At 39.8% G+C, this 26,408-nt stretch overlaps 1 protein-coding gene across 2 annotated transcripts in view; it reads left to right on the plus strand.

Moving 5' to 3' along the window:
- The window catches only part of NELL1 (neural EGFL like 1), a 1,027,621-nt gene that overhangs the window by 284,939 nt on the left and 716,274 nt on the right, over positions 1–26,408 (plus strand). For both annotated transcript variants that reach the window (XM_043875125.1, XM_043875116.1), the window contains exon 12: positions 9,726–9,854. In XM_043875125.1, the coding sequence (XP_043731060.1) occupies positions 9,726–9,854 (129 nt within the window). The remainder of the gene's footprint in view (positions 1–9,725; positions 9,855–26,408) is intronic.

Consider the following 26,408-nt stretch of genomic DNA (forward strand, 5'->3'; position numbering starts at 1 on the left):
TTCATAAACAGCTCTAATTGAATCTTGAATGTTGCCAATGACTCTGGAGGGTTTTGCTGCATGTTGAAGATTTTCAGTGTTGGAGAAAAAGTTCTTTTCAACATCTGTTCCCAACGTGTTTATCTGTAATTTTAATTCATGCTCACTTGCCTTGTCATCTGGCTTGGGCTGAAATTAGTTGAGATTATTTGTACTATTTAAGGCTTTATGCCCTTCAATTAAATCCTCCCAAAGAGTCTTGGTGGTGCATGATTTTCTTTTTTTCTAGTCTTTGTCATCATCTTAGGTGAATTTGTAATTGAAATGGGTTTTATAGGATTTCAGTGTAATGGAGATAAAAAGAGACTTAGAAAAGAGGCACTTAATGAGAAGGTAAACTAGTGCCTAAATAGAGGAGCAGGCAGTTTGTAGATGGGCTAGATGCTCTGCCTATTGATAGAAAAATCCCTGCAGCCATGGACCATGGTGGGCACTGGAAAGCCAGGTCTGTATTTTTCAACTACTGAGGCTGGGAACACAGGGCATTTGGAGGAGAGAGTCTCGGGGAGCCCATGAATTCTGTTCTGTTAAAAGTGCTGCAGTGGATCCAGGCCCAACGAGTCTGGGGAAGGAGGCACATTACCCCAGAGAGAAGACTTGAAATTAAGGCCAAGCTGCCTTGGACTAGAAGACCCTTAAGTGTGATTACTGTCGAAAAACCATGTGTTTCTAAGAACTTATGAGAATCCAGAGAGCTCTGTCTCTAGCAGGTCACAACCTCTGCCATGATGTCACAACCCTCTGTTCGTAGAAGCTGAAGGAATGTCCTCACCCCTGCAGGGCCCAGGCTTCTGTGGTGTGTATGTTGGTTGTGAAGTACACTAGGGCATCTGGTTCTCATAAAGAACCTTTGGGCCTTAGTCCTCCTCTAGGGCCAGTCCATGGGTGGAGCTGTCTCCATACCAACTAGGTCCATTGGAGTATATTGTCCTCAGTGTACCTTTGCTCTTTGTGACTTTCAAGGTTGGGCAAGCAGCAGTGACGTGAGGGTTATTGGCTTTCTAGGATTTGAGTTAGGGTGGGGAAATCTGGGGTGTATTTTCAGATCGTCCATCATTTCAAAGGTAACCTGCTTGCCTTCTGGGAGATATATTAGGGGCAGGTGATTGAGAGCAAGCAGTGATGCTCTATGTGGAATCAGACTTTATATTAGGGAAACTAAATCCTGCTCTTGAGTAGTGACCTATTCATTCCTTGCTGTGGAAGAAATCACGGTAGTAAATCATATAGATGCTTATCCATTGTTGGCAGAAAGAGTGGATGGTTTGCTGTGATTAGAAAGGTTACAGAGAGGGATCTGGAGAATGGCAGTGTGGGGGCTTCACTATGATGGGCAAGGATTTTATATGTAGTTAAGCCAATGGATTTAAAGAAACCAAAGAGTTTTTTTTTTTTTTTTTTAATAAGTGTTATTGGTCTTTCACTGGTATTGAAAGATTCTAGATCAGGGTCATGAGGGGGAGTCCAAATTGTAGACGTCTCCCAATGAAAGGAGAAAATATGACCTCCACATTTTTATGTTTTTTCTTCAATTTCTTTGAGCATGTTGTGGACACATGCTGCTCCCTCTGTTTGGAAATCCTGTGCCTTGTCCAGCCAACCTCACTCATCCCTCAAATCTCCTTTTGATACCTTGTGTTAGGGCCTCTCTGTGATAACATTTTGGAAGCACCTTACGCCTCTCCATCACATCTCCTGTAACCCAATACTCAACAATAGCCATCCCAAGTGTTAAATGAATGAGGGAATGTTTATGCTGTTTATGGCATTTTTGTTTTATCCCAATTTTCTAGGACAGTGGCTGGACACACATCATGGGGCTTAATATTTGTCAAACAAATGAATGGCATCTCTGCCAGGAACTAAAATTAAGGAAGTGGTTGGAGTAAAACCTGGAATTCCATTTCAGCAGATTGTGTGTCTTCCTCGGAGCATCTGCTCATTTCCACCACTCAAGTGTAACTAAGCTCCAAATGGATATTACTCATTTTGGTATCTCATCCAAGAATGGTGTTCTGTTGTATGGTGTTATTTCTCTCTCGACTTTAAGTCCCCAAGCCACAAAGTAATAGTGGGCTGTATCCTGGAGAAAGAAACATGGTTTATTCCTTTGGAAAGATTCAAGGCATGTCATGGACTAGAAAATGCTGAGTGATGGAATAGTGGTCTCTTCGGGTCAGGTCAGAATTCCTTGAATGTCCCTTAATGAGTAAAATCATGGCCGGGACATCATGTAGAGTGGTGGAGAGAGACTGGGCGTTAGAATCATATTTGAGTCTATATATATCTTTTAGGCATTTCCTACTAGCTGCAAGGCCACAAAGAAGGTAATTAACATCTTTGAGTCTTGGTTTATTCATTTTAAAGCACTCTTTTAATTTTACTTTTGGAAGACAGAGGGTTTAGTCATCAACTCTACAAATATTTCTTGAGTGTTTATCATGTGCTGGATATTGCCTTAGGCGCAAGAGAAACAAACATGTAGAGTCCTTTCCCTTGAAGAAGTGAGCTTCTAATGTGGAAACAGACATTCAACAAATAAGCACAGAAATGAACATGTAATTAGTACTGTGCTACCTGCTATGAACAAGAAGAGAGTAGTATCGGAGAGAGTAATAGGGTTTTCTTTAGTCTGGAGGGACAAGAAAGCCTTCTCTGAATAGATTATATTTAAGCTGGGACTTGACAACTGAGTAGAAATTATTCTGGCAGGAATGTGTCATAGGTTCTGAGTTGGTGGGACAAGCTTGCAAAGACTCTGAATCAGGGAAGAGATTGGAGTACTAGAGGAATTCAAATAAAGGCTGATACACTTGGGGAGGAATGAGAGAGGGAGAGGAGAGCCTTGTTTGTCATTTCAAATCAGAGTTAAGAATTTTGCATTTTTCTTGAGAAAATGGAAAGTCCTCCGGGAGAAGACTTTTAAGGGGATGAGTGACATGATCCAATCTATGTTTTAAAAGGATTTGTTTGTGGGGAAAATGGATTAGAGACAAGCAAAATGGGGAACAGGAAGGCAAATGAGGTGCTTTCTTTTTGAGAAATAATAGTTTGGAGTAGGGTTTTTTTTTTACTGCTGTGGAGTGGAGGAAAAAGAGATTCCAGAGATATTCATAAAATGAAATGAATAGAACTTGGGAAGGGGCAGTATTTAAAGAGAGAGGATAAAGATGACTCCTTAAAAAAAAAAAACACGCTGGTTTAAGTGGATAAAAGTGCTGTAGATTGATATGGAGAACTTGGAGAGCATGGATATCAGATTTAAGATCAAGAGTGCAGTTTCAGCTGGGTGAGCCATGAGGCAACTCTGAGGTCATCCAAATTGAATGTCAAGTGGGCCGTGGCTATAATGATGTAAAATATGTAAAGTGGGGTATACAAGACAGTGTTACTTGCTATGTTTGTAGAGGGCTGTGTGAGCCTTTATTATTGCTTCTAGAGCAGGGTGAATGTTCTTAACCAGAGACCAGAAGAGATTGGGCACAAGCTTTGACCTTATTTCAATTTTTCTTAAGAACAGATTGGCAGAACCTGGGGTTGGGTCCTAAATGGGCCTCTTTGAAAATTTTATTGTGCATAGAGATCTACAAACATCATCAGAGAATAGTCATTAGTAGTCATCTATGCTCTGAGGTTTTTAAATCATAGAATAATAATTTTCTTAGTGGTCTTAACAAGAACTTGAGTTAAATCATAACTCTGCCACTTCCTGGCTGTGTTACCTTGGATAAAATAATCCCAACCACATTTTCCTAATCTGTAAAGTAAGAATAATAATAATCTTTAGAGTTGTTGTGCCTGGCAAATTGGAAAAAGTCAACAAACAGCAACTTTTATAACAAAAGTGTTCTCTGTCTTTGGACCACTGCTATTTAGATGATGTTGCTTTGTGTGCTTCTCATTATAGGATGATAATTACAGAGACTCTGGTGGTGGTTTAGTCATTAAGTTGTGTCTGATTCTTGCGACCCCATGGACTGGATCCTACCAGGCTCCTCTGTCCGTGGGATTTTCCAGGCAAGAATACTGGAGTGGGTTACCATTTCCTTCTCCAGGGGGTCTTCCTGACCCAGGAATCGAACCCAGATCTTCTGCATTGCAGGCAGATTCTTCACCGACTGAGCTATGAGGGAAGCCCCCAGAGACTCCAGATTCATTTATTAAAATATTCAAGTAAAAGAACATGAATCTTGAGTATGTGTGTATGCATATGTGTGTGTATTCTACAGTCTGGTCACAGCTTCTAATTCTGGGGGAAAAAGATATTGATTAAAGAAAGAAGGAAACATTGAAGAATCTCATGTATCAATCTGTATTGATAGCCAGCTGCTGAAGAAAATATTGTACCAAGAGTTAGTAAGAGGACTAGAGGAAAAGACTGTATGTGGCAACTGAAGACAGATATCCTGAAGGGAAGGATCTGTAACTTAAGTGTCATGCTTTTCAGACATCAGATAAGAAAGACTAAACCTTTAGAAAGATTTTGAAATGTGGAAAGTTGATTGAGGATTTATGACTTGGCAGCCAGCTATCTTGGGGTGGTTTTGAAGAATGAATATGACCAGCTGGGGTGATGAAAGTGTTTTAAGACTGGATTGTGGTGATTTACTGTGCATCTGTGTGAGTTTACTAGAAATCATCAGTTTGTCTTTACAATAGGTAAATTTTATGGTATGTAAATTGTACTTCAGTAAAAATGTTTAAAGAAAAATGGTGACTAGAAAACCAGTCCCATTGGCCTTCTAGTTGCTCAAGAGAGGACATTAAAATACCACTGTAGATTCATCCATATCTTTATTCATTCATTAATTTAACCACCCATATTTCTACCTGTCGATTTTCCCATCCATCTATAAGCCATCCTTCTCCACAGACAGCTATCCTTGTGTGGGAAGCTTTTAGCCGAAAGAAATGAGTCAGACATAGACCTTGACTTGAAGAAGTTGGAGTGATTAGAGTTAGTGTTTTAAAAGAATATTTAAAATTGCCCAGCCATGTGTACATGCTTGTATATGTGTGTGTGTGTATATATATATGAAAAAGAAATCTAAAATGTAATCTGCTTGAATCTAGGCATGCAAAAAAGAAACGATATCTTTTTTATCCTTTGGAGTGTAGACTGCTTATAAAATTGTTGCTTTTTGATTAAGAAGCCTGGCATCAGTCGCACCTGGATCGTGGCTCTGTGTAATTTCACTCATGCACTAAGTTCTCTGAGTTAGTGCCACATCTGTGAAATAGGGTAATAATTCCAGTTTCATAGGATTGTTAATAGAATTAAGTGGAATAATGCATCTGAAACACTTTACTGAGCACCTAGCATATATTTTGTGCTTGATAAATGTTAATCATTCTTGTTACAACTGTGCCAGATTATTTGAGGTTCTTCAAACTTACCCTTCTTCCTCAAGGGTTGGAGTCCCATTCCTCCCATTGGGATCTGTGTCTTGCAGATCCTTTGTCTTGCACAAGTTTCCACCTGTGATGAGTCATAGGTCAAGTTTTGCATCAGCTAGAAGGGATTTCTTCTTCTCTGGAACACTATGATAATTTGTACTGCTCACATCTTACTTATCTACTCCTGTGTTTGGCTTACCTCACCTTAGAGTTTCTAATTCTCTTGCGGTCATGGAATGTCTCAAACACCTTGACATTGCCCCCAGGATCTTGCATAGTGCTGCATCCCTGTAAATATTGAGTAGATGATTATTCACTCATGCAGAAAGGCAAGCAGGTACAGAATAAATACTGCTTGAATGAATTAAAAAATTTTAAATTTTGCATTAATTAAAAAAGAAGAAGAAGAAAGCATGTTTTTGATACAATGGTGAGGCCCAAAGTGGATTTGTCCATACCGTTAATCTGTCTCATGGGCCCTTCATTGTCTTTGAAATACATTTGACCCAACTCTCTGCATTGTGAATTGACACGGCACGTGTCTGCTAGAGAGATGTGCGTTGGAAAGTCAACAGGGTTTGAGGGGCTTTGTTCCAGGCTATCCAATGTTTGTGGAAAGTGAAGGACAGTTGCATATCCTAGGGAAAAAAAAAGTCATGCAACAAAGAATGTTCATATGACATTGAGTCAAACTTTATAATAAAAGAAAATGTGACAACTTAATTGTTGATCAATTGTGATGTGGGGAGGGAAGTCCAGGCACTTCCTCTGGCAAAGAAAGCTATGATACCTAAAAATAGTCCTTTTGATAACAGAAACATCAAGTACTTTAATGGTTATTATAAGCCTTTTAAGTCCTTGTAGAAGTGTTCTTGGCTGACAGAGGTTTCACATTTCCAACAAGTTTTTACTCTGATTTTGACTGAGGCAGTCACCGGTTAACAGGTCAGATACTGAGGCTGGATATGATATTATGCTCCCCTCAACCTTTGGATCCACTTTCTGACATCACAAGTGGTGTCTACATCTTTCAATTTTTAAAAAAAAATATTTCTGCTATGTGAGAGGATATAGAAAAAAACAAATTATATGGGCCTTGGAGTTCATCAGACATAGTTTAGAATCTTGGCATGTCCACTTATTAGCTAGATATTAATGAGTTTGAGCTTCTCCTTTCTTATCTTGAAGCTGAGGATAACACTGTTATCATATTTGAACTTTAACCATCATTGTCAGCAGTACTGTTATCATAATCATTATCATTCTTATCACAGTGGCTAACAAATAGTTACCTCCTAGTGGGTATCAAGATTTGCTCTAAGTGCTTTATGAATTAGCCCATTTAACTTGTTTGACACAAATTAATAAGGTATATAATTAGCCCCATTTAAAACATCTAGTATAATGCCAGACATAGGTGCATGACTATTATTGTTTAATAGGAGTTATTATCTTCTATACTCTTTGGTCTAAATGTTGGTTTAAAATTATGTCTCAAAGGAAGAACATTCTAGGATGTTATCACCAAAAGGAATTAAACTTGGAGTTTATATGGTTCAGTGCTTTCTATATTGTTTTTAAACCAGAAACTGTTGTTCACATAATCACTGTTTCAACAGTATAAAAGCAAAGCTATTCTATTTGAATCAGGGCGGGGGGACTTGCGCTCTGACCAACAACTCAGCTGTGCCCAAGACTCTGAGGAATAGTGTGAAAATCACTGATGTCCTTTCTTGGAATATGTACCTAGATAGGCAAAGTGACTTATTGTATTTATTAGTGTAGACCCTGAATTATGAGTTAGATCTCTTCTCCAAGATCACTTGTTTTCTATGAGACTGCAGTATGTGATATAGCAGTGTGGTTATTATTTGCTAAAATGTATGAGTTAAAAATGATAAAGCACTTTTTATATATCTTGTTATATATGAACTTCACAATTCCCATGGTGAGTATAACATAAAAATGCATAATATATAAAATTTTTTGAGGGTTGGGAGATTGGTAGAATTGGTAATAGAGGTAGGATGGGGAAAAAAAAAAAAGTCGAGAGACCAGAAATGTTGAAAAAGGTTGATTCCATTGAGATAAGTAAGCACACTGGAGTTGGCATTTGCCCAGAGGTCAATTTTTAATCCCTGGTGGTAGAATCTGGCTTCTAATGGACTACTGTTTAAGCAGACAGGAGGAGAAGCCTGAGGCTTGCATAAAGAATCTTGAAGGGTAAATCCTTGGTGGGTGACTAGGAAAAACCTACTCTGTAAGAGGAGACTTGCTTGTCAGTCTTGACTGTAGATAGGGAGTATGGGAGAGAAAAGTCTGCATTCCTGAAAGCTTAGAATCTAAATTTATTCTGCCTGTGTGGCTCAGTCCATGTCCCAAGGCAAAATGTAGTTTAAAGTGATTGTAGGTTGATAGTTCCCTCGGGCACCTGACAAAAGCAAACCCAGATCCTCTCTGAAGAAGTACAGTTTTCAAGCCCAAACCTCAAATAATTCCTGCAGATTAAATCCTAAAAAATATGAGCTCACAAAGAATCATAAAAGAATCACTCAAAACACAAGAAAACAGTACCCATGCAGGATACTCAGTGAAACAAACTAAAATCAGAAGACTGAAGATGTTGGAGTTGTATGTGTAAAATATATGACTAATATGTTTTTAAAAGGGAGAAATTAAAAGAGGAAAGGATGAGAGATTACACATTTGACCAAGGAGATTTAAAAAGAAACTGAATTCTAGAAAATAAAAAAAATCAAGTAAAATAAAAATGATGTGGATGACTGAGACAATATGACACTACTTGAGAGAATTAAGAGACCGAAGTATACATCTAGAAGTTAAACAGAATTCTGCATAGAAAAAAAGAGTTGGGAATATTAAGGCAAGTAGGAGTAACATGGAGGAGAGCTTAAGAAAGAAGGGAGAATAGTAATCTCATTATAATTCTAGAAAGAGCGATTAGAGGCAATGGTGAAGAGAGAATGTTTGAAGAGAAAATACCTGAGAATTTTCCAAACTGATAAAAGATTTAACTAATCTTTATGTTTAAGAATCCCAAGGAATCCCAGGAAGAACAAATAAAAATAAATTCACACCTAAAAACCTTAGAGTTAATGAATATGGAACAAGACAAAGCTCATCAACTAACCAACCAAATAAATTAGATCTTAAAAGTCACAGAGAAAAGGTTTGTCACATACTATGAAATGACTGTTAGGCTAACAACTGACTTCCCAAAAGTTATAACAGAAGCCAGAAACAATGGGATGTCTTCAAAATGTTGAGGCAAAATAGCTCTGTACCTAGTAAAGCTGTTTTTCAAGTAGGAGGGTTGTCAAAGGACATATTTAGATAAATTAAAATTGAGCATAGTTACTGTCAAATTTATCTTCACTAAAGGAACTTATGAAGAATATATTGAGGAAAAGTAACTATCTCTGAGGGAATGTCTTAGATTCAAGAAAGACTCTTGGGCAAAGAAATGTAAAACATGTGGTTTAAAAAGTGTGCCTCAGGAAACATGTTCAAGAACGTTTCTTGCAGCCGTGCTAGTAATTCAAAACCTGCAAATAACTCAAATGTCAATACTTAGTATAATATATAAATTGTGGAATATTTATACTATGAAATATTATATACTACTGATGAATGATAGCCACAGGCATCAATATGAATGAACAGGAAAAAAAAAAACATACGTCATAGAGGATATGGTACAGTATGATTTCACAGGTGAAGTTCAAAATGGCCAAAACTAAATAATCTATTATTTAGAAATACATACCTATATATGGTAAAGCATACAGAAATATGTAAGGGAGTAATTAACACAATTGTTAGGGTAGTTGTCTCTGATGGATGAGAGGGAGATTCTTTGGGGATGTTTAATAAATAGGTACTGACAATACTTTTTGTATTAATTTTATCAGATATATTCATATATATTCATTTTATATATTTCCTATGTATCATAAATTTTGTAATAAAACCATTTAAAAGGCTAGTCACGTAAGAAGGTAGTGGAAAGAAAGTTCAGGATCAACATGGATAAAAGCTTTCAAAAAGGAATAACTTCAGCAAGTTTGTGCATTAGGAGAGAAAATTCTCAGGTATGGGATGGTCCAAAGATTTTTATTCCTCTTTATGGATATGCAAATTTATCTTTGCATATTGCCACGGCATATTCTCATATATGCTGACATATAATAACAGTGTCTCATGCTTTATTATTTGGAAGTCTTATATTCTCCTCTTTCCTGATGTAAAATTTTATTTGTTTCTTCTAGGTCATAACTTTTGTGCTGAAGGACCTAAATGTGGTGAAAACTCAGAGTGCAAAAACTGGAATACCAAAGCTACTTGTGAGTGCAAGAATGGTTACATTTCTGTCCAGGGAGACTCTGCCTACTGTGAAGGTAAGTGAGCTATTTAATATAATCAACTTGTGAGGAATGTATTCCTGGTAGATATGGCTGAAGATTGAAAGCCTTCCCTTGGTTCTGGTCCTGTGGGATCCTAGAAGAAATTGTCAACTGCCTAGGATACTCTCCTCCTGCCAGACTGCTTAGTAGCATGTAATAGCAAGACTTTTGAAGTTGTGAAACCCAGCAAAGTAACAAAAGCAGTAGAGCCATATCAGATCCCATGTTCTACTGTCACTATATTTAATAATCACCAGGAAAACTCTAAATACCTCATCTTATGTTGTCTTATTTGGGAAGATCATCATCTTCAATTTCAGTTCAATGTTATGCAGTGGATTCTCTTTTTGAATGGATGCTTTGATGCTAACTTCTACCCAATTGCCATCATCTTCCTCTGCCAAGGTTATGTGTTGCTATTAATAATCCCCAAACTCTTGTAAAAGCCCCAGTGACGGATGGACTCATAACTTTTGCACATGAATTGATGTCATTAGAGTAGGTTGGTGGCCTCAAGCATCGGTGACCCCCTTTTCTCCTTTACAAAGCTGAACAACTCCTCTGTCTTATGTGAACCCCTCTTTCCATGCTTAGGACTCTGGTGGCAAGTATTGCATACTCCTGCTCCTTTAACAAACCAGAGGGTCAGAAATTATGTCTGACCCTGGACTTACATGTGAAAGTGAAGTGAAGTCGCTCAGTCATGTCCGACTCTTTGCGACCCCATGGGCTGTAGCCTACCAGGCTCCTCCATTCATGGGATTTTCCAGGCAAGAGTACTGGAGTGGGTTGCCATTGCCTTCTCCACTTACATGTAAAATGCCCTAAAATCTAAGATCTTTCATTTCTCCAGTGCTCACTGGTTCCCTCCTGTTGGTTTAGAGAAATTGTTATAGGCAAATTGATGCTAGGCTGTTTCTCTGTCCTGGTTGGACCCACGTACTCCTGTCATCTTTACTAACAATATATTGAACCTTGGGGATCTGTTAATCAGGAATGTGGATGTCACAACTGGAATAAATGCGGCAATGTCTTGGTCACTATCCTCTGCTGCTTTGGTTCTCAAGTAGATCAGGTACGTTCAAGGTGAGGACAATTGATGACAATAATGGTAAATTTCTTTCCATTCTGCTGTTTTATGTCATTGACTTCTGCTTTACAGTTGGCTGACTAAAGACCTTGTCAGTTGTTAAGGAAATGTGTCTAATTACTGTTAGTGTTCAGAACCTGTTAGGTATCCTCTGTTTTCCATTTCTTATGGAAGATTTTCTTCATTACTCTTTTGGTTCTCATTGGCAATACAGTATAAGTCTCATAGTTCCTCCCCCACTTTTTTCTACAGTTCTTTTTCTTTTGTTTACTGAACTTGATTTGGGAGACATGTCACTTGGGAGAATGAAGTTGCCCTTTAGCTATGCAACTTTTCATCTTGCCGTAATATCATGTTATCAAGACATCAATTTTGAGAAAGAGGATTATTAATTTCAATGTTTAATGTTAACATTTATTTTTATATTGTACCTTGTCCTGTTTTGTATTGCACCTTACACTATTCTGTGTTTTTGTCAGAAAATTAATGTAACTTTAAAAATTAAAAAAAAAAGAACATTATTCTCGTCATTCTTCATGAAAAAATCCCACAAGCCAGGTAATGGTCTGAAAAATTTAGCTTTTTGCCTTTTGCTATATGTGGGATCAGTTCAGTTCAGTCCAGGTCATTCGCTCAGTCGTGTCCGACTCTACAACCCCATGAACTGCATCATGCCAGGCCTCCCTGTCCATCACAAACTCCCGGAGTTTACTCAAACTCATGTCCATCAAGTCAGTGATGCCATCCAGCCATCTCATCCTCTGTCGTCCCCTTCTCCTCCTGCCCCCAATCCCTCCCAGCATCAGGGTCTTTTCCAATGAGTCAACTCTTCACATGAGATGGCCAAAGTATTGGAGTTTCAGCATCAGCATCAGTCCTTCCAGTGAACACCCAGGACTGATTTCCTTCAGGATGGACTGGTTGGATCTCCTTGCAGTCCAAGGGACTTTCAAGAGTCTTCTCCAACACCACAGTTCAAATTCTTTGGTGCTTAGCTTTCTTTATAGTCCAACTCTCACATCTATACATGACTAGTGGAAAAACCATAGCCTTGACTAGACGGACCTTTGTTGGCAAAGTAATGTCTCTGCTTTTAAATATGCTATTTAGGTTGGTCATAACTTTCCTTCCAAAGAAGTAGGCGTCTTTTAATTTCATAGGTGCAATCACCATCTGCAGTGATTTTGGAGCCCCAAAACTCAACAATTATAAAAATGATAGAAGGAACCTCAAAATAATTTGAATCCTGATTCTGTCATTGGCAGACATTTTGGTTGTCTTTTGGAAGCAGTGTGCCCACCATTCCTGACTCCCCTTAGCTGTTGAGACCTGGCAGAATCTGGGAGGAAATAGCTGGCATGAATGCTGTTTGGGATTCCGATTTTGTCCTCATTTTTGTTACATAGAATCAGTTTTATGAGGTGCCATGTTATGCCTACCCTTTGTGTGTGATGAAGAAGGAAATGGAAACCCATTCCAGTATTCTTGTCTGGAGAATTCCATAGACAGAGGAGTCTGGTGGGCTCCAGTCCATGGGGTCGCAGAGTTGGACGCACCGAGCGACTATCACTCACTCACTTTGTGTGTGAAGCCTTATTTTATTGGTTCTGTTGAGCAATTTTAGGTCTCAATCCCTGTTTTCTTGAACATGTTTCTCAGTTCATTGTGGGTTCAGGGCATTGGGCCAGTGTATACTGTGGGACCACCTTGGGACATGGTGATATTCTTGGGCTTCAATCAGTTCTCTGTAATCATGGGAACATTCCACAAGTTCAAGGATAACACCTAAGAAAAAGCTGACTAAACATTAGAGCCCATTTACTGTCTAAGAATAGAACTCAGGGGAAAAAAACAGGGGTCGGATCCTGGACATTGGATGGGAGGCACTGAGAACCAAGTAGGGTGAATATCAATATTTAGAGCAAACACCCTTCTCTCTTTCCATTCTGCCATCTTCAGCACACCTGGGCTTTGGGCTTGTTTTCCTGTGACTGCCATGGCCCCAGGCATGATGTCCTCCTACCAGTATCTCAAGGAAGAGAGGGGTAGGGGTTAAAAACCTTCTCTGTGTAAGATTCTGTCTTTATATGTTTAAGGAAAGTTCTCCTAGAATGTCCTTTATAACCTCCTTTGGCTCTCTCTCCCCATGCAGAAGACTTCTGCTGTCTTATTTTTTAGACCTGGGTTACCTGCTATCCACCCCTACACCAATCAGATGATTGTCTCAAAGCACAATGGCTTGCACTAATTGTGTTCCACGGCTGGGTTTGGAATAAGGATTTACTTTCCCTGAGACTAAATGATCTTTGCCTGAATTAAATATGGTTGTAGCTATAGGAGGAGGGTATGTGTGTGGCTTTGGGTGGATATAAAGCCATGGATACCACACTTTGGTATGGTAAAATGCAGTATGGCCATTTACTCAGCTTCTGTCCTCAGAGTTATCCTCTGGGATGCTCACCACAGAGCCACCTGGGTACCAGAGACTCTCAGAGGCTGAGTTCATTGTCTCCCTGTAGCCTAGAGAGAGAGGAGTAGATACGTATGAACTGCTTCAGGCAAGTTATTTTTTACTCGGAGTAAATGGAGTGAAGATGACCCATATTGTACAAACCATGATGAACAAGACTGGCTTGCAAATTAAAACAAAATATTGCACTCATTGTCCAGACTGTCTTGAAGAGCCTATTCAGGCTTTCAGTGGAAAAAGCAGCACAAAAGGCTTTCAATTTTCTTAACTTCCTTGGGTAGCAGGAGAGAGAGAGTGTATTAAGGGCTCTTCCTGCTCTGCAGAGATTGCCTTAGAAACTGCCATAGAGAAGATATCAGAACTCCTGGCCAATCAATAGAAGGTAATAAGAACCTTTGTCAGCTATGATACAATTCACAGGAGGTTGTTTCATTTTGCCTTGTCTGGCTCCAACGGGAACATTCACCATTTTGAAAATTGCTGTAGTTGGATTTTTGTGTTTTATGAAATCTGGTGTACTGTGACTTTTTTTTTTTTTAATCTTTGTGATGACAATGGGTTGGTCTTAAATAGTTTCTGATACATTAGCTTCAGTTAGAGGTAGTATCTTGAGGAAAGTACAGTAGTTGTGGTCTATTCCTGATCTTCTTGAATTTGAAGCCTACACAGAGACTCACACTTTTTCTAGTAAAAAAGTAGTAAAAGGTTAGGTTGAAGAATAAAGAGCAATGTGGTACATATACATCATAAAATCTGCCAGGCATAGAAAGTACTACAATTAGTATTAAATAATACCTCCTACTTACAGAGTGCTCTGAATTTTTTGAACTCCTTTTATGTATTTTATACTCTTTGAGCTTTCCAGTAAATCTTTGAGGAAAATGGTAGTGTTCACCAGATGAACTCCATTTTGTAAGCATGGACACAAAGACTCAGAGAAATGAAGTGAAGTTAATATTCAACTCACAACTCATATGCCTTGACTTATGCTGCGCCCTACCTCCCTATCCCCCACCCTGTTCCAGTGTGGTCTTGTTCAGAATATTTGCTATGTCCTTGATCTAATGAAATCTGAATGTATGTGAGATCTGTACCATTTCAGAGTAAAAGCTCGAAGAGCTGTTACAGGGTTCCACCTCTTTCTCATCAACTGGCAATGTTCTGGAGTGGCATTTCTCCTTTAGCTGTGGTCCCAGCACAAAGATGACATGAAACTAGTGACAATGGATAGGTTATGGGCATGTGGCCTTAGTGAGAAATATCTGTGAATCACTGATATTTTGGAGAGTCTAATTATCTGTTATCTTTGTGTAACTTAGCCTAAGCCTACTGGTATACCTGCCTGGGTGAGTTGACCCAAATCTTGTGGTTTCAGAAGGATACCTCCAACTCAGTGCTCATGACTGAAAGTAGTTTTCTACAGAGTAAGCGTTGAGAGTTACTAGAAAAAGTACAGACTGTGTAGATCATTAATACCTGACTCTGCTACCAGGTAATAGATATTTAGAGACCGCAAGCAGTAGATTACTGCTTTTGTATAGCCAATTCCAATGTGGGAAATTGGATTTCCCAATTAAGATGATATTGCGACAATGCAGGTCAAAAACTCAGTAAATTGTCTGGTTTTTACTGATGAGTTAGTGAATTGCGACAGTTATTGTCACCAACCTATATCAATGTTATGAGGATCTTTCTTGGAAGAGTGTGTGCTCGTGGAGGCCAAGACTTTGAGAATGTGGGCTTCTCATGTCTGCCTCTTCTTGGAGTATTGGAAGGTAGCGGGGGAGAGTGTTCTTAGACAAAGGGACCAAATTATATCAGTCCTGCCAGGAGCCTATTGTTAGCAGTGAGGTACCCAGCATAGTAATAATGATGAAGTCCTTCCTTCCTTGTAAAAACACGAGAGGAACTGAGTTGAAGGGTAATATGTCATGGAACAAAATGATTTTATTGGTTTCAATTTAACAATTTCATGTAAAAAAAACTACAGCAACTGCTTAGCAAGGTGATTTATAATGTCTTTTTCATGACTGAAGGTGATGACAAAGGGTGTGACCCCATAGTGCTAAGAGGCTGGGAAAGTGGCAGGAGGGTCAAAGTTCAAGCAGAAAGAAAATGCAGAAGAACTCCAGGGTAGATTTTTTTGGATGCAGAGGCCAGTGTGAGTACACTGCCATAGAAACAAGTCCCTGCGAGTCCCTGATGAAGAAAATGTGTGGAAATGGTGAGCATCCTTAAGTTATACTGTTAATTCTCCAAGGATTAATCAGGTAACTCTTATTTTGAAATTTTCTAAAATGCATGAAGCCCAGTTTATGCTCAGATCTGGGCTTCCGTCTCCTAAAGTCTTGATGTGGACCACACAGGGATCAAAAGCCTCTTACGGATTATTCATGTTTGTAAAACCTTAACTCTAATTTCTTGCTTGCATTTATTTCCAGGGGTTCAGAATGCTTGAGATAAGAATACCTCAGGGATCCCCTTTTCCTTTCCTATTTAGCCTGTATGACTAATGGAGAGATCCTCTGGTATCCAGATATGTCAACAGCCCCCCAGCCCACCCCATCCTGCCAGCCTTGCCAAGACACAGAGGTCTCTAGCTGTTGCACTGCTTGTGATGACCCATGTGTCACTTTCATCCCAGCAGCAGACAGTTGCACTTTCTTCCTGGGCCTGGCTTTTCTTTGCCTCTGCTTCTTTATTTCCAAGGCCACTTTACAAAAGCATCTGCTCCTGCTCTCCCACCTGCTTAAACTCTTGCCTCTTCTTAACAACACCCACCCCTCCCATCTCCATAATTTTTTTTTTTTAAATTAAAAGAACAAAAAACCCAAATCCAAGCCATGGTTATTGCACTTGTGTTGAACCAAGAGTTTCAGTTTTAAGCTTATTACTGAGGAAGGTGACCTAGTCAAACCAGCTGGGGCAATGGTCAGGACTGGAGGTTAAAGTAGCACTTGTTTTTATTTTTTGTTTTCAATATAACCATGTTTTAAAAGATCATTTATAAGATAGTTGAAATTTTTAGTTATTTTTTTTCATGATAAAAATGTTCTAAGTGTTAAGTTGTTAGGCTAGCACATAGAGGCCATGGTAACTCATCAAGTAGCTGAACTATTGTCTCTCCTGAGTTCCAGGGTCCTGAGAACAGAGGACCATGTACTTTTCTCCCAACCTCAGTTAATGGTACTTCCATCCACCCTGTTGCTGAGATCACTAGATGGAGAAGTCATTGTCAGTTCTATGTTGCCCTCACTCCCAACATCAACTGCATTGGGAAGTCTTGGTAGTTTTACTTACAAAATAAATCACACATTCACCCTTGTCTTGCTCCGACTCTAGTCTGAGCCTCCTTTATCTCATGGTTGGTGATTGCAATGGGGTCTACTCTTGCCCTACCCATAATCCATTCTTGAGGCATCAGTCAGAGTATTTCTAAAATACAAGTCATATGATGGCCATCTGCTCTTTAAAATCATCTGATAGTTTCCGTGCATCTTAGAATAATGTCCAGGCTTGGCCCTGCGTAAGGCCCCGTGTGAACTGGATACTGCCTGCCTCTCAGTGGTGGGCTCTCAGCACTCTGTCCTGTGTTCTCTCTTCCCCATCCTGCTTTGACTCATATTCCCCAGTAGGCTTGTGCAATAGTTCTTTCTTCGCCCTGGGATGTCCTTCACCTAGATCTTTGCAAATCCGCTTTCGATGGATCATTTAAGTTGTAGCTCAAGTGTCACTCTTTAGAATGGTCTCTCCTAACCACCCTCCCTGAATTAGCTCTGTTACTACCCTCAGCTACTCTATACCATTTTCATTTTATTTGTCTTATGTTCCTTTTACACTTATTATCTATAATTGTTTTGTTTTCTTGTGTATCCTTATTTAAAGGTTTATGAACTGACTTTTCCCTTTAGAACAAAAGTTGTAGAGAGGCAGGATTTTATCTTATTCACTGTATCCCCAGCACTAGGAAAGTGCTCGGGATGTAATAAATATACCAAGCTGTTGGCTGAATGAATGAATGAATGTCTCCTACAGGTTCACGCTTTTCTATGTTTGATGCTGTTTCTTGTCAGGTTTGTCTTGTTAGTGTCAGTCAAGGGCTACTGTTTAGAGTACAGAATCTGATTTTGGGGCCCGGGTCTGCTCTTTTTTTGCAAATACCCCATCCATATAATGCTCCAGTGCTGTCTGCTCCCTTCATTCCATGGTAACTGAACTGCCACTGTTTGTTACAGATTGACCTTCTTCACCACATGGCAAAAGAAATTGTGCATGCGAGCTAAGTCACTTCAGTCATGTTTAATTCTTATTAGTGAGCTTATGAACTATAGTCCACCAGGCTCCTCTGTCCATGGAATTCTCCAGGCAAGAATACTGGAGTGGATTGCCATGCCCTCCTCCAGGGAATCTTCCTGACCCAGTGATTGAACCCCTGTCTCTTATGTCTCCTGCATTGGCAGGCAGGCTCTTTACAACTAGTGCCATCTTGGAAGCCCTTGCAGCTCTCCCTTAATTTTGATAAGAAGAGAATCATTTAAAAAAATTTGTTTTTGTCAGCTGCATATAGAAAGAAACATCTTCTGGGATTCAGCAAAATAGAAACTTTTGTTTCCATTCATATAGGCTTTGAAATGGATGCTCCTTGTTGGCAGGTGGTTTTTCTTAAAACTGATTCAAAAGCCCAGGCTCCTTCCCTCTTTGGCTCAGCTACATGCAGTATGGCTTCCAAGGTTGCCATGATAAGGGAAATGGAAGGTGATGACTGAGAGGGTTTTATGGTCAGACCTGGTTACATTCTGCCTGTCTCAAACTTCCTCACTGGCCTTACCTAGCTGCAGGAGAGGCTGGTAAATGTCCAGCTGTGTCCTGGGAAGAAAAAGAATCTGTTTCGGTCAATAGTTTTCCAGTTCTGCCACAGTTACTAAGTGGTAAAAGCAAGCAAACAAACAAAAAAAACTCCCCTGTTAACTTTGTCTCTTTTTATTTCCTGAATCTTCCTGAATGGGCCTCTGGCTTTTTGATTGTGTGAAAACTTGCTCATTTGGAAACTAGATAGGATTTAACCATCTCGCTTCTGCTTTCTTTTTGCATTATCTCCAGACTTCCCTAGCTTCCTCTGTATCACCTCACCTGCAGTTGCTCCACCCGCCGTATACGTCATGTCCCAATGTCACCCATCTCCTCTTCCTTCCGAACAAAATCCACAGCTTCTCACCTGCTGCAGTTCTGAGGTTTATGCTCAGAGGAAAGTCATTCATGGAACAAGCTTACACACAATTGTAAATGATTGATATCTGTATAATGTTCCCAGAGGTAAATGCATTCTTAAAACAGGATGCTTGTTGATTAAGAAAACCCCCAAACTGTTAAATTTCATGTAGCATAGCAAAAAAAAAAAAAAAAAAATCTTCTGTGTGTGGTAAAGAAAGAGCTCTTGGCAGAACTAAGTGGGTTGTCTGTGCCTGGGAGTTTGCCTTGGTAGTCAGCTATCTTCAAATATCCCTGCTATTTAGCATTTTCCCTGACCCCATTTTATTTTTTTCTTGACAACTCCCAGGGCTGTGATAGAGTGAAAGAATATGAACTAAGAATAAGGCGATCTCGAATGATCCCGGTTCTACCACTTGCCACCTGGGTAAATTTGGAGAATCACCCAATTCTTTTGTGTCTGACTTTCTCATGGTCCAAATAAGACTTTTAAATATGTCCTAAATAGTACTGGTCACTTGTGCAGGTTAAATAAGGTGTGGAATGTGGCAATATTTTGTAAACACTAGAGTAATGTCAAGGCAAGATTTCCAAGATGGGCCTTTCCAGTGAGCTCAGAGATTTTTAAGAAGAGAGATGATTGGCAAACCATGGGCAACTATGGGCCTTCAGCATACAATAAGCACCTTTCTACGTGTTTTATGACATACTTGCTATATCAAAGACTGCTAGAATCATGAAAACAATAATCATAGTAATAGCACAATGTTAATGAAGCCGAATGCCAATGCAGGAGAAACAAGAGGCATGGGTTTGATCCTTGCCTAGATCAGGAAGATCCCCTGGGGGAGGAAATGGCAACCCACTCCAGTGTTCTTGCCTGGAGAATTCCATGGACAGAGGAGCCTGGTGGGCTGCAGTCCATGGGGTCGCAGAGAGTTGGACCTGACTGAGCTCACAAGCGAGAGTGATTTAGCTTCTTACTGTAACTTACTGATGATGTTACAATTATATAAGTATTTGTCATTATAGTAACAATAAATATTTTCATCTTTGGCAGTGCTTAGATTGGAACTTGATCTTTAGGTATTTAAGGTTGAGATATACTCACACACAGGCTTTCCAGGTGGTGCTAGTGGTAAAGAACCCACCTGCCAAAGCAAGAGACTCAAGAGACCTGGGTTCGATCCCTGGGCCAGGAAGATCCCCTGGAGGAGGGCATGGCAACCCGCTCCAGTATTCTTTTCTGGGAAGTCCCTTGGACAGAGGAGCCTGGCAGGCTACAGAGCATAGGGTCACAAAGAGTTAGACACTACTTAGTCACTAAATAACAACAACAATACTTTCTCTCTCTCACACACACACCCATGCCCCCACGCCCGCCCCCCCCCCCCCCCATGTATATCTATTTTTAATGGTTTTAAGTGTCAGTTTGGTTGTGCTAAGAGAAGACTAATAACTGATAAAACATTGTTTTTGAGTGTGTTTATGGGAGTCTTTCTGGAAGAAAGTAACATTTGATTCTCCTACCAATATGGGCAGGAGTCATCTCATTCCTTGAGATCCTGGATGCAACAAAAGAGCAAAAGAAGGATAAATTCCTTCTTTCCTTTCTTGAGCTAGCACATCCATCATTTTTCTGCCCTGAGACAGTAGAGCTCCTGGATTCAGGCCTTCAGATTCCAGGAATTATAACAGCAGTCTTCTGGTGTCCATGTCTTTGGACTTGGACTGAATTATACCACCTGCTTTCCTGGTTCTCTGGCTTATAAATGGCAGATTGTGGGACTTCTAAGCCTCCATGACATAACATATTATGTATGTTACATTGCCTAGCTGAGGCATTGAGCCAATACCCATAGTAAATCTCCTCTGTATAAATCTGTATGAAAATGGAAATACGGCTGGTGGTTGGATGGTGAGAAGTTATCGCAAGCATGCTAAAGAGTTTGAGTTGTATCCTGTAAGCCGATGCACATTTGTGTAGGATGCAGGCATAAGAGCAGGTGAAAAATTGGATCCACTGGGATATGGAAAAAAATTAGGACTTTATTTTTATCTCATCCTTTAAATTTCTATTTTGGTGTTTCATAATGTTCATCATGACTTCCCTGGTGGTTCAGAGAGTCCACCTGCAATGCAGGTTTGATCCCTGGGTTGGGAAGATCCCCTGGAGGAGAAAATGGCAACCCACTCCAATTATCTTGCCAGCACAATCCCATGGACAGAGGAGTCTGACAGGCCTCAGTCCATGGGGTCAAAAAGAGTCAGACATGACTGAGTGATTAAACACAGTGTACATCATATATTAGTATAACAGTGCATGTATATATTTTATTACATAACTGTTTTCATGTAGGAGGCAATGCCCTCTAATTGCTATCAGTAAGGATGCATGGTCAAAAACAGATCACTGCTGTAGGCCACAGCAGTGTAGAGAATTTAGTGGAGGATCTGAGGTGGGGAGGACATTATCAAGTTGGTAATGTTAGGAAAGTCAGTCTCATGGCCACGTGGAAGCAGTGCTGGCTGGGGAGATGCTAAGGGCAGAGAGCCAAGTTAGGCAACACTGCTTCCACAGTTGGTATCTTTATGGATTCTCAGACTTGGCTACAGTGGGTACCGAGGTAATAAAGCATCACTGATATCAAAGAGATAAGCTTGTCTGGCCTTGCATGATGTCTTCCCCAAATCCTTGCAGACATGTTCCATCTGGTTCTTGGCCATGACTTCCTTCTGAGAGCTGAGTGTTCCAGTGTCTGGCATTTTCCCAGGTGAATCTTCCCTGCTCTGCTCTTTGATGACTATATCAGAGGGGCTGGGTGGTACCCAGGGGCCAAGCCTGCAAGGATGGCCTTACATTATTTTCCAATGATGTACTTTCACCTTTGACTCACTGTGCAGTATATTAAGACTTCAGAGTGTCTCTTTGAAAGATGTTATGCATATATTATGTTATGTACAGTCCTTAGCATTTTTATGTAGCAAAAAGAAGGAAGAGATAAAAGAGAGGAAGGGGAAAAAAATCCTTGCTTACTTTCCAGAAATAAGTCCAAGTTTTAGAACTTTTAGTGATAATGAGAATTTAGTAGATTTAAACATTTTTGGTTATTAAAAAATTAATAACTTGGCTATCTCCAATATGCCTGATATCTAGACAGGATTGAGAAGAATTCAAATCAGTATTTTTATTATGCCCTTGGTATTGTGGCTGGTGTAATGCCTACTGGGGCTTCTGCTTCGTGAAAACACGAATTGTACACTCAAAATAATTAGGGGAGAATGGCAGGGGTATAGTAAAAAAATATATTGACTTATATTTGCAATTCAGGAGACCTGGGTTTGATCCCTGGGTCAGGAAGATCCCCTGGAGAAGGGAATGGCAACCCACTCCACTGTTCTTACCTGGAGAATTCCATGGACAAAGGAGCCTGGCAGCTATGGTCCATGGGGTCACAAAGAGTCGGACACGACTAAGCAGCTAACAGTTTCACTTTTTGCTTGAGGCGCCTGTGTGAGTTAGAAATCCTGGCTTTACCATTACTTTGTGAACTGAAGCTGGGAACGTCATCATTCTCCCTTCCCCTTTGTAAAGTCAGTGTGCCCATTTCTACTTTGTTAGTCTCTCTTAAGAATTGCTATAGCAACTCAAGTGAGCAAAAAGGTCCAAGGTAAGATCCAGTACAAAATCAGGTTTTACTAGCATGTTATGTTTGAATATGATAAATGCTCAATTAGACACAATTCATTCTTGCAATCTATGGTTCAGGGTATGTGTCAGTAAGTAATAAGGAAGAGGAGGGCTAATTCCTGGAAATAATAAGAAGGATCATGTAAAGAAGGATTTTGAAAGGTTGGGATTAACTGGGACGGTTGAGGAATGTTTGATGGGTAAGGGTGGGATGCTATGGGCTATGCAAGCAGAGACGTTAGGATAAGATGCAGTTAGTGACATTAGAGGATAAAAAGAGATCAGTGCAAGAGTTAGTTGTATATGTGTATATATGTCAATCCTCATCTCCCAATTCATCCCACCCTTCTCTTCTCCAACCATGTCCACATTTCCACTCTCTATGTCCATGTCCCTTTCTCACCCATGCAAATAGGTTCATAAGTACCATTTTTCTAGTTTCCACATATGTGCATTAATAGATGATATTTGTTTTCCTCTTTCTGACTTCATTCTGTACTACAGATTCCAGGTCCATTCACATCTCTACAAATGACCCAATTTCATTCCATTTTTATGGCTGAGTAATAGTCCACTGTGGGAGGGAGCTCTAAGAAGGAAGGGATATATATATACATATAGGTGATTCACTTCTTTGTACAGCAGAAAGTACCACAACATCATGAAGCAATTATACTGCAATAACAAGTAAGTAAAAATCACCCCCGCCACACACCCCCAAAAATGCAAGAGTTAGGAACAACATCTCTAAAGATTTGGAGACACGAGAGAGCAAAGGCACACTTTGGAACCCAAGGTGGGAGCTGGAGAGTGGTGCGTACAGAGGGAGGCGGACTTAGGAGGCTTTGCAGGCCTGTAAAGTTCAAATTTTGCACTAAAGGCCATGGGGAGTTGTTGAAGTGTTTAAAGCTGATGTGATAAGATCAAACTTTTATTCTGAAAAATCATTCTGGCTACAGTGGAGGATGGAATATAACAGCCAGGCAGGGACTCCAATTGTCAGTCTTTTGGGGTCGTCTAGGTAAGATGTGGTGGGCATGGAGGTGGAGAAAAGGGCAGGAGGTGAAATTGGCAAGATTGGTTGATGGATTGGATGTGAGGGGTAGATTGGATGTTATCTGAGAAGTGAAATTAGAATCAATTCGCTGATTGCTTCATCCATACCACAGCAAACTCTGGTGGCTGACTCCACCGCTTCCTCTTCTGGGATCTGACAGTATTTTGTTCAGACTTTTATTAGAGTGCTCATCACACAGGATCTTAATGACTTTTTAACATATTTTCTAGGTAAAGAGCTATTCAAAGTTCAGGGCTGTGTCTGATTTATCTTTGTATCCCCATGACCCTGCCTAGGGCTGGAACGTAGTAAATATGCAGGGAATATATCTGAATGAACTGATGAATACATGGAGGTGTGATTCCCCATGAATACATGCTAGTGCTCTATGGCTTCTTTGCACTAAAATGTCTGGCATCTCAGAGAGAGATTTTATTAATTTCTTCGCCAGTTTTAAAGTAGAAAAAGTGACCTTGACATGTGTTCCAGTTGCAGCTTGTACATCATTCCAAGACCCTTTCCCTCCTTAGTATTGGAAAGATCTGCAGAAAGCCCAGTGCTACCCATCACCTTCTAAGGAGCTGCTGCAGAGATTCAGGGACTTCTTCCCATTCACTTCTGACCATTTATCACTTTTCTTGTTGCTGCTGAAATGCTAAACTTTGTCATTTGATGTTGATTCCTGGCTACTCAAAACTCTAATGGGAACTTTTCTGAGCCAAACTATAGGGATTTCTTGTAGCAGAGCGATTAGGGTTTACCTGTCCATGCCTCTAGCATTGTGCAAGCTCAAGTTTTACATTTGAGTGGCAACGTAGCAAGTTTATTTCTTTAGGATTGGGAAGGAAGAAGGGAAATGAGCATTCAGAATGTAAAGTTCACAGAGGCTGGGATTGTTGCTTGTTTTGCTTGTCATTGCTATATACTGGCATCTAGGACAGTACCTGGAACAGAGTGGTTACTCAGTTAAGAAAGAAAGTGAAAGTGTTGATCGCTCGGTTGTGTCTGACTCTTTGCAACTCTCTGGGCTGTAGTCCGCAAGGCTCCTCTGTCCATGCGATTTCCTAGGCCAGAACACTGGAGTGGATTGCTATTTCCTTCTCCAGGGGATCTTCCCCACCCACGGATAGAACTCGGGTTTCCTGCATTGCAGGCAGAGTCTTTATTATCTGAGCCACCAAGGAAGCCCAACTCAGTTAAGTGTTTATTGAATAAATGAACGATTGATAGTAGGAAATGGGACCCTCTCAAGTGTTTTATAGTTTTCCTTTGTCTAGACACACTTAACATTTGTGCTAGTCAGGTCTTTATACTTGTTATCTTGTTTAATCCAGACTGTCTCACTTAGTTAATAAAGAAACCCAACTTCACACGTCTCTGCTCTGTAGTAAATGATGGAGCTAGGATTTAATCTCAGGTCCTCCTGACATAAAAGTAATGCACAGCCCGAAGCCATGATCTAGAGGAAAAATAACTCCAGTTGATTCCTGTTAATACTTTTTCTTTTCTTTGCCAGGATACATCTGGCCAAGTCTATTTTCTCTAGTTCTAGTCAGTGGCAGATTTCTAACTCAGAAGTAATATTTGCATTTATGACAGACCAGTAGAGCATCTTGCAGTGGGCAGGGTAAACAAATCATCCTTTCTCAGTTGCAGACAAGCTGTGATAAATAGAAGTTCTCACGATGCTCGGGGATCTTTAGATAGCTCTCCCTTCCTGGGCTACTATTCTGTAAATTTGTAGGTGTCTGGGAGATTTCTCTCCTATCCAGGTTTTAATACCTCATATTTACTGGTCTGGGGTGCAGGAAGTCGAAGAGAATCTATTTAATGTGAAGTTTGAAATGCTTACATTTAAAAAAGATAAGTACTTTTAATACTATGTATTTTCCCAGTATCTCAATATACTTCCTCGAAGTGGATTATTTTTGAACTCCATTTTGATGAATTGCAACTCATTTGTAGTAAATGATTACCCACTATTATTCACTAATGTTGTTCCCATAGGTGGTCAAAATCAGGGGCTTCCTTTGAGTGTTCTTGGATATATCTCAGTGTATTACCTTTTTTCTTCCCCAATCCAGTAGTAAGAACTGGGCCTCTCTGAAGATACAGTTGAAATCTACCACCTATTGTGTGGTTAGTTTTGGTACGGCTCCCACAGCCAGCTTTTTTTGTTGTTGTTAATGGGATATGAATTTTATGTTTGAAGGTGAAAAACCCAACCTGAATACTACACATATGCACACACACCTGTGTATGAATGCACACAGTGTTTAGTGTTTTTTTTTTTCACTTTTAAACATAATTTGTAATTCATTTTCATCTAGACAGTAAATGTCCATGACATACAGCAATTGGCCAAAGCACACTGGAATTTAACTGGCTACTGAGTGATAGGCCGTTTGGTTTCCACATCCCCACTCTGCTTTGTGGTTGCCCGCTGCTCGCTGAGTATTGAGCCCTCTTGTTGAAGATCTGGAGGGATCATCCCAGTGTTGCAGTTGTATTAACTGTTGCATTCATAGAGTTTATTGCACTTATCCCTAAGAAGGGATTCTTTGTTCAATATATTAGAACATATTGAATACCAGAGATCAAAATTGCATTCAGTGACTTTATAGAACTCCTAGAAAACTGCATTTAACATCATCTGTCAAACCTGTTTGTACATGAAATCATCATAATACATGAAATCTCTTATCATTCCATGAAACTAGTGTTTTGTGGAACATGTTTTTGGGAAATGGTTCTTAATGTGCTTTAACTACATAAACTATAGGCTCTGCTAATGTTTACAAATCTGGGAATTCCCAGAAATCTCTAGGTATCTGTATTACAAATATCAAGATTTCCTATCAGGACTATAGTGAGTTATAAAAGTGTAAGAAACTTTCTTTAATGTGAACCCTTACAAAATCTGCTTATTTGTCTTTAATTATTTGCCTGACCTATACATTGCAAATCTAATTTTCCTAAATAATAATTTTGAAAATGGTTCATCATATTGTTTTCCCTCACTTGGTAAAGTT

The sequence above is a fragment of the Cervus elaphus genome, chromosome 2 (genome assembly GCF_910594005.1).
Source record: "Cervus elaphus chromosome 2, mCerEla1.1, whole genome shotgun sequence".
Classification (NCBI taxonomy): Eukaryota; Metazoa; Chordata; class Mammalia; order Artiodactyla; family Cervidae; genus Cervus; species Cervus elaphus.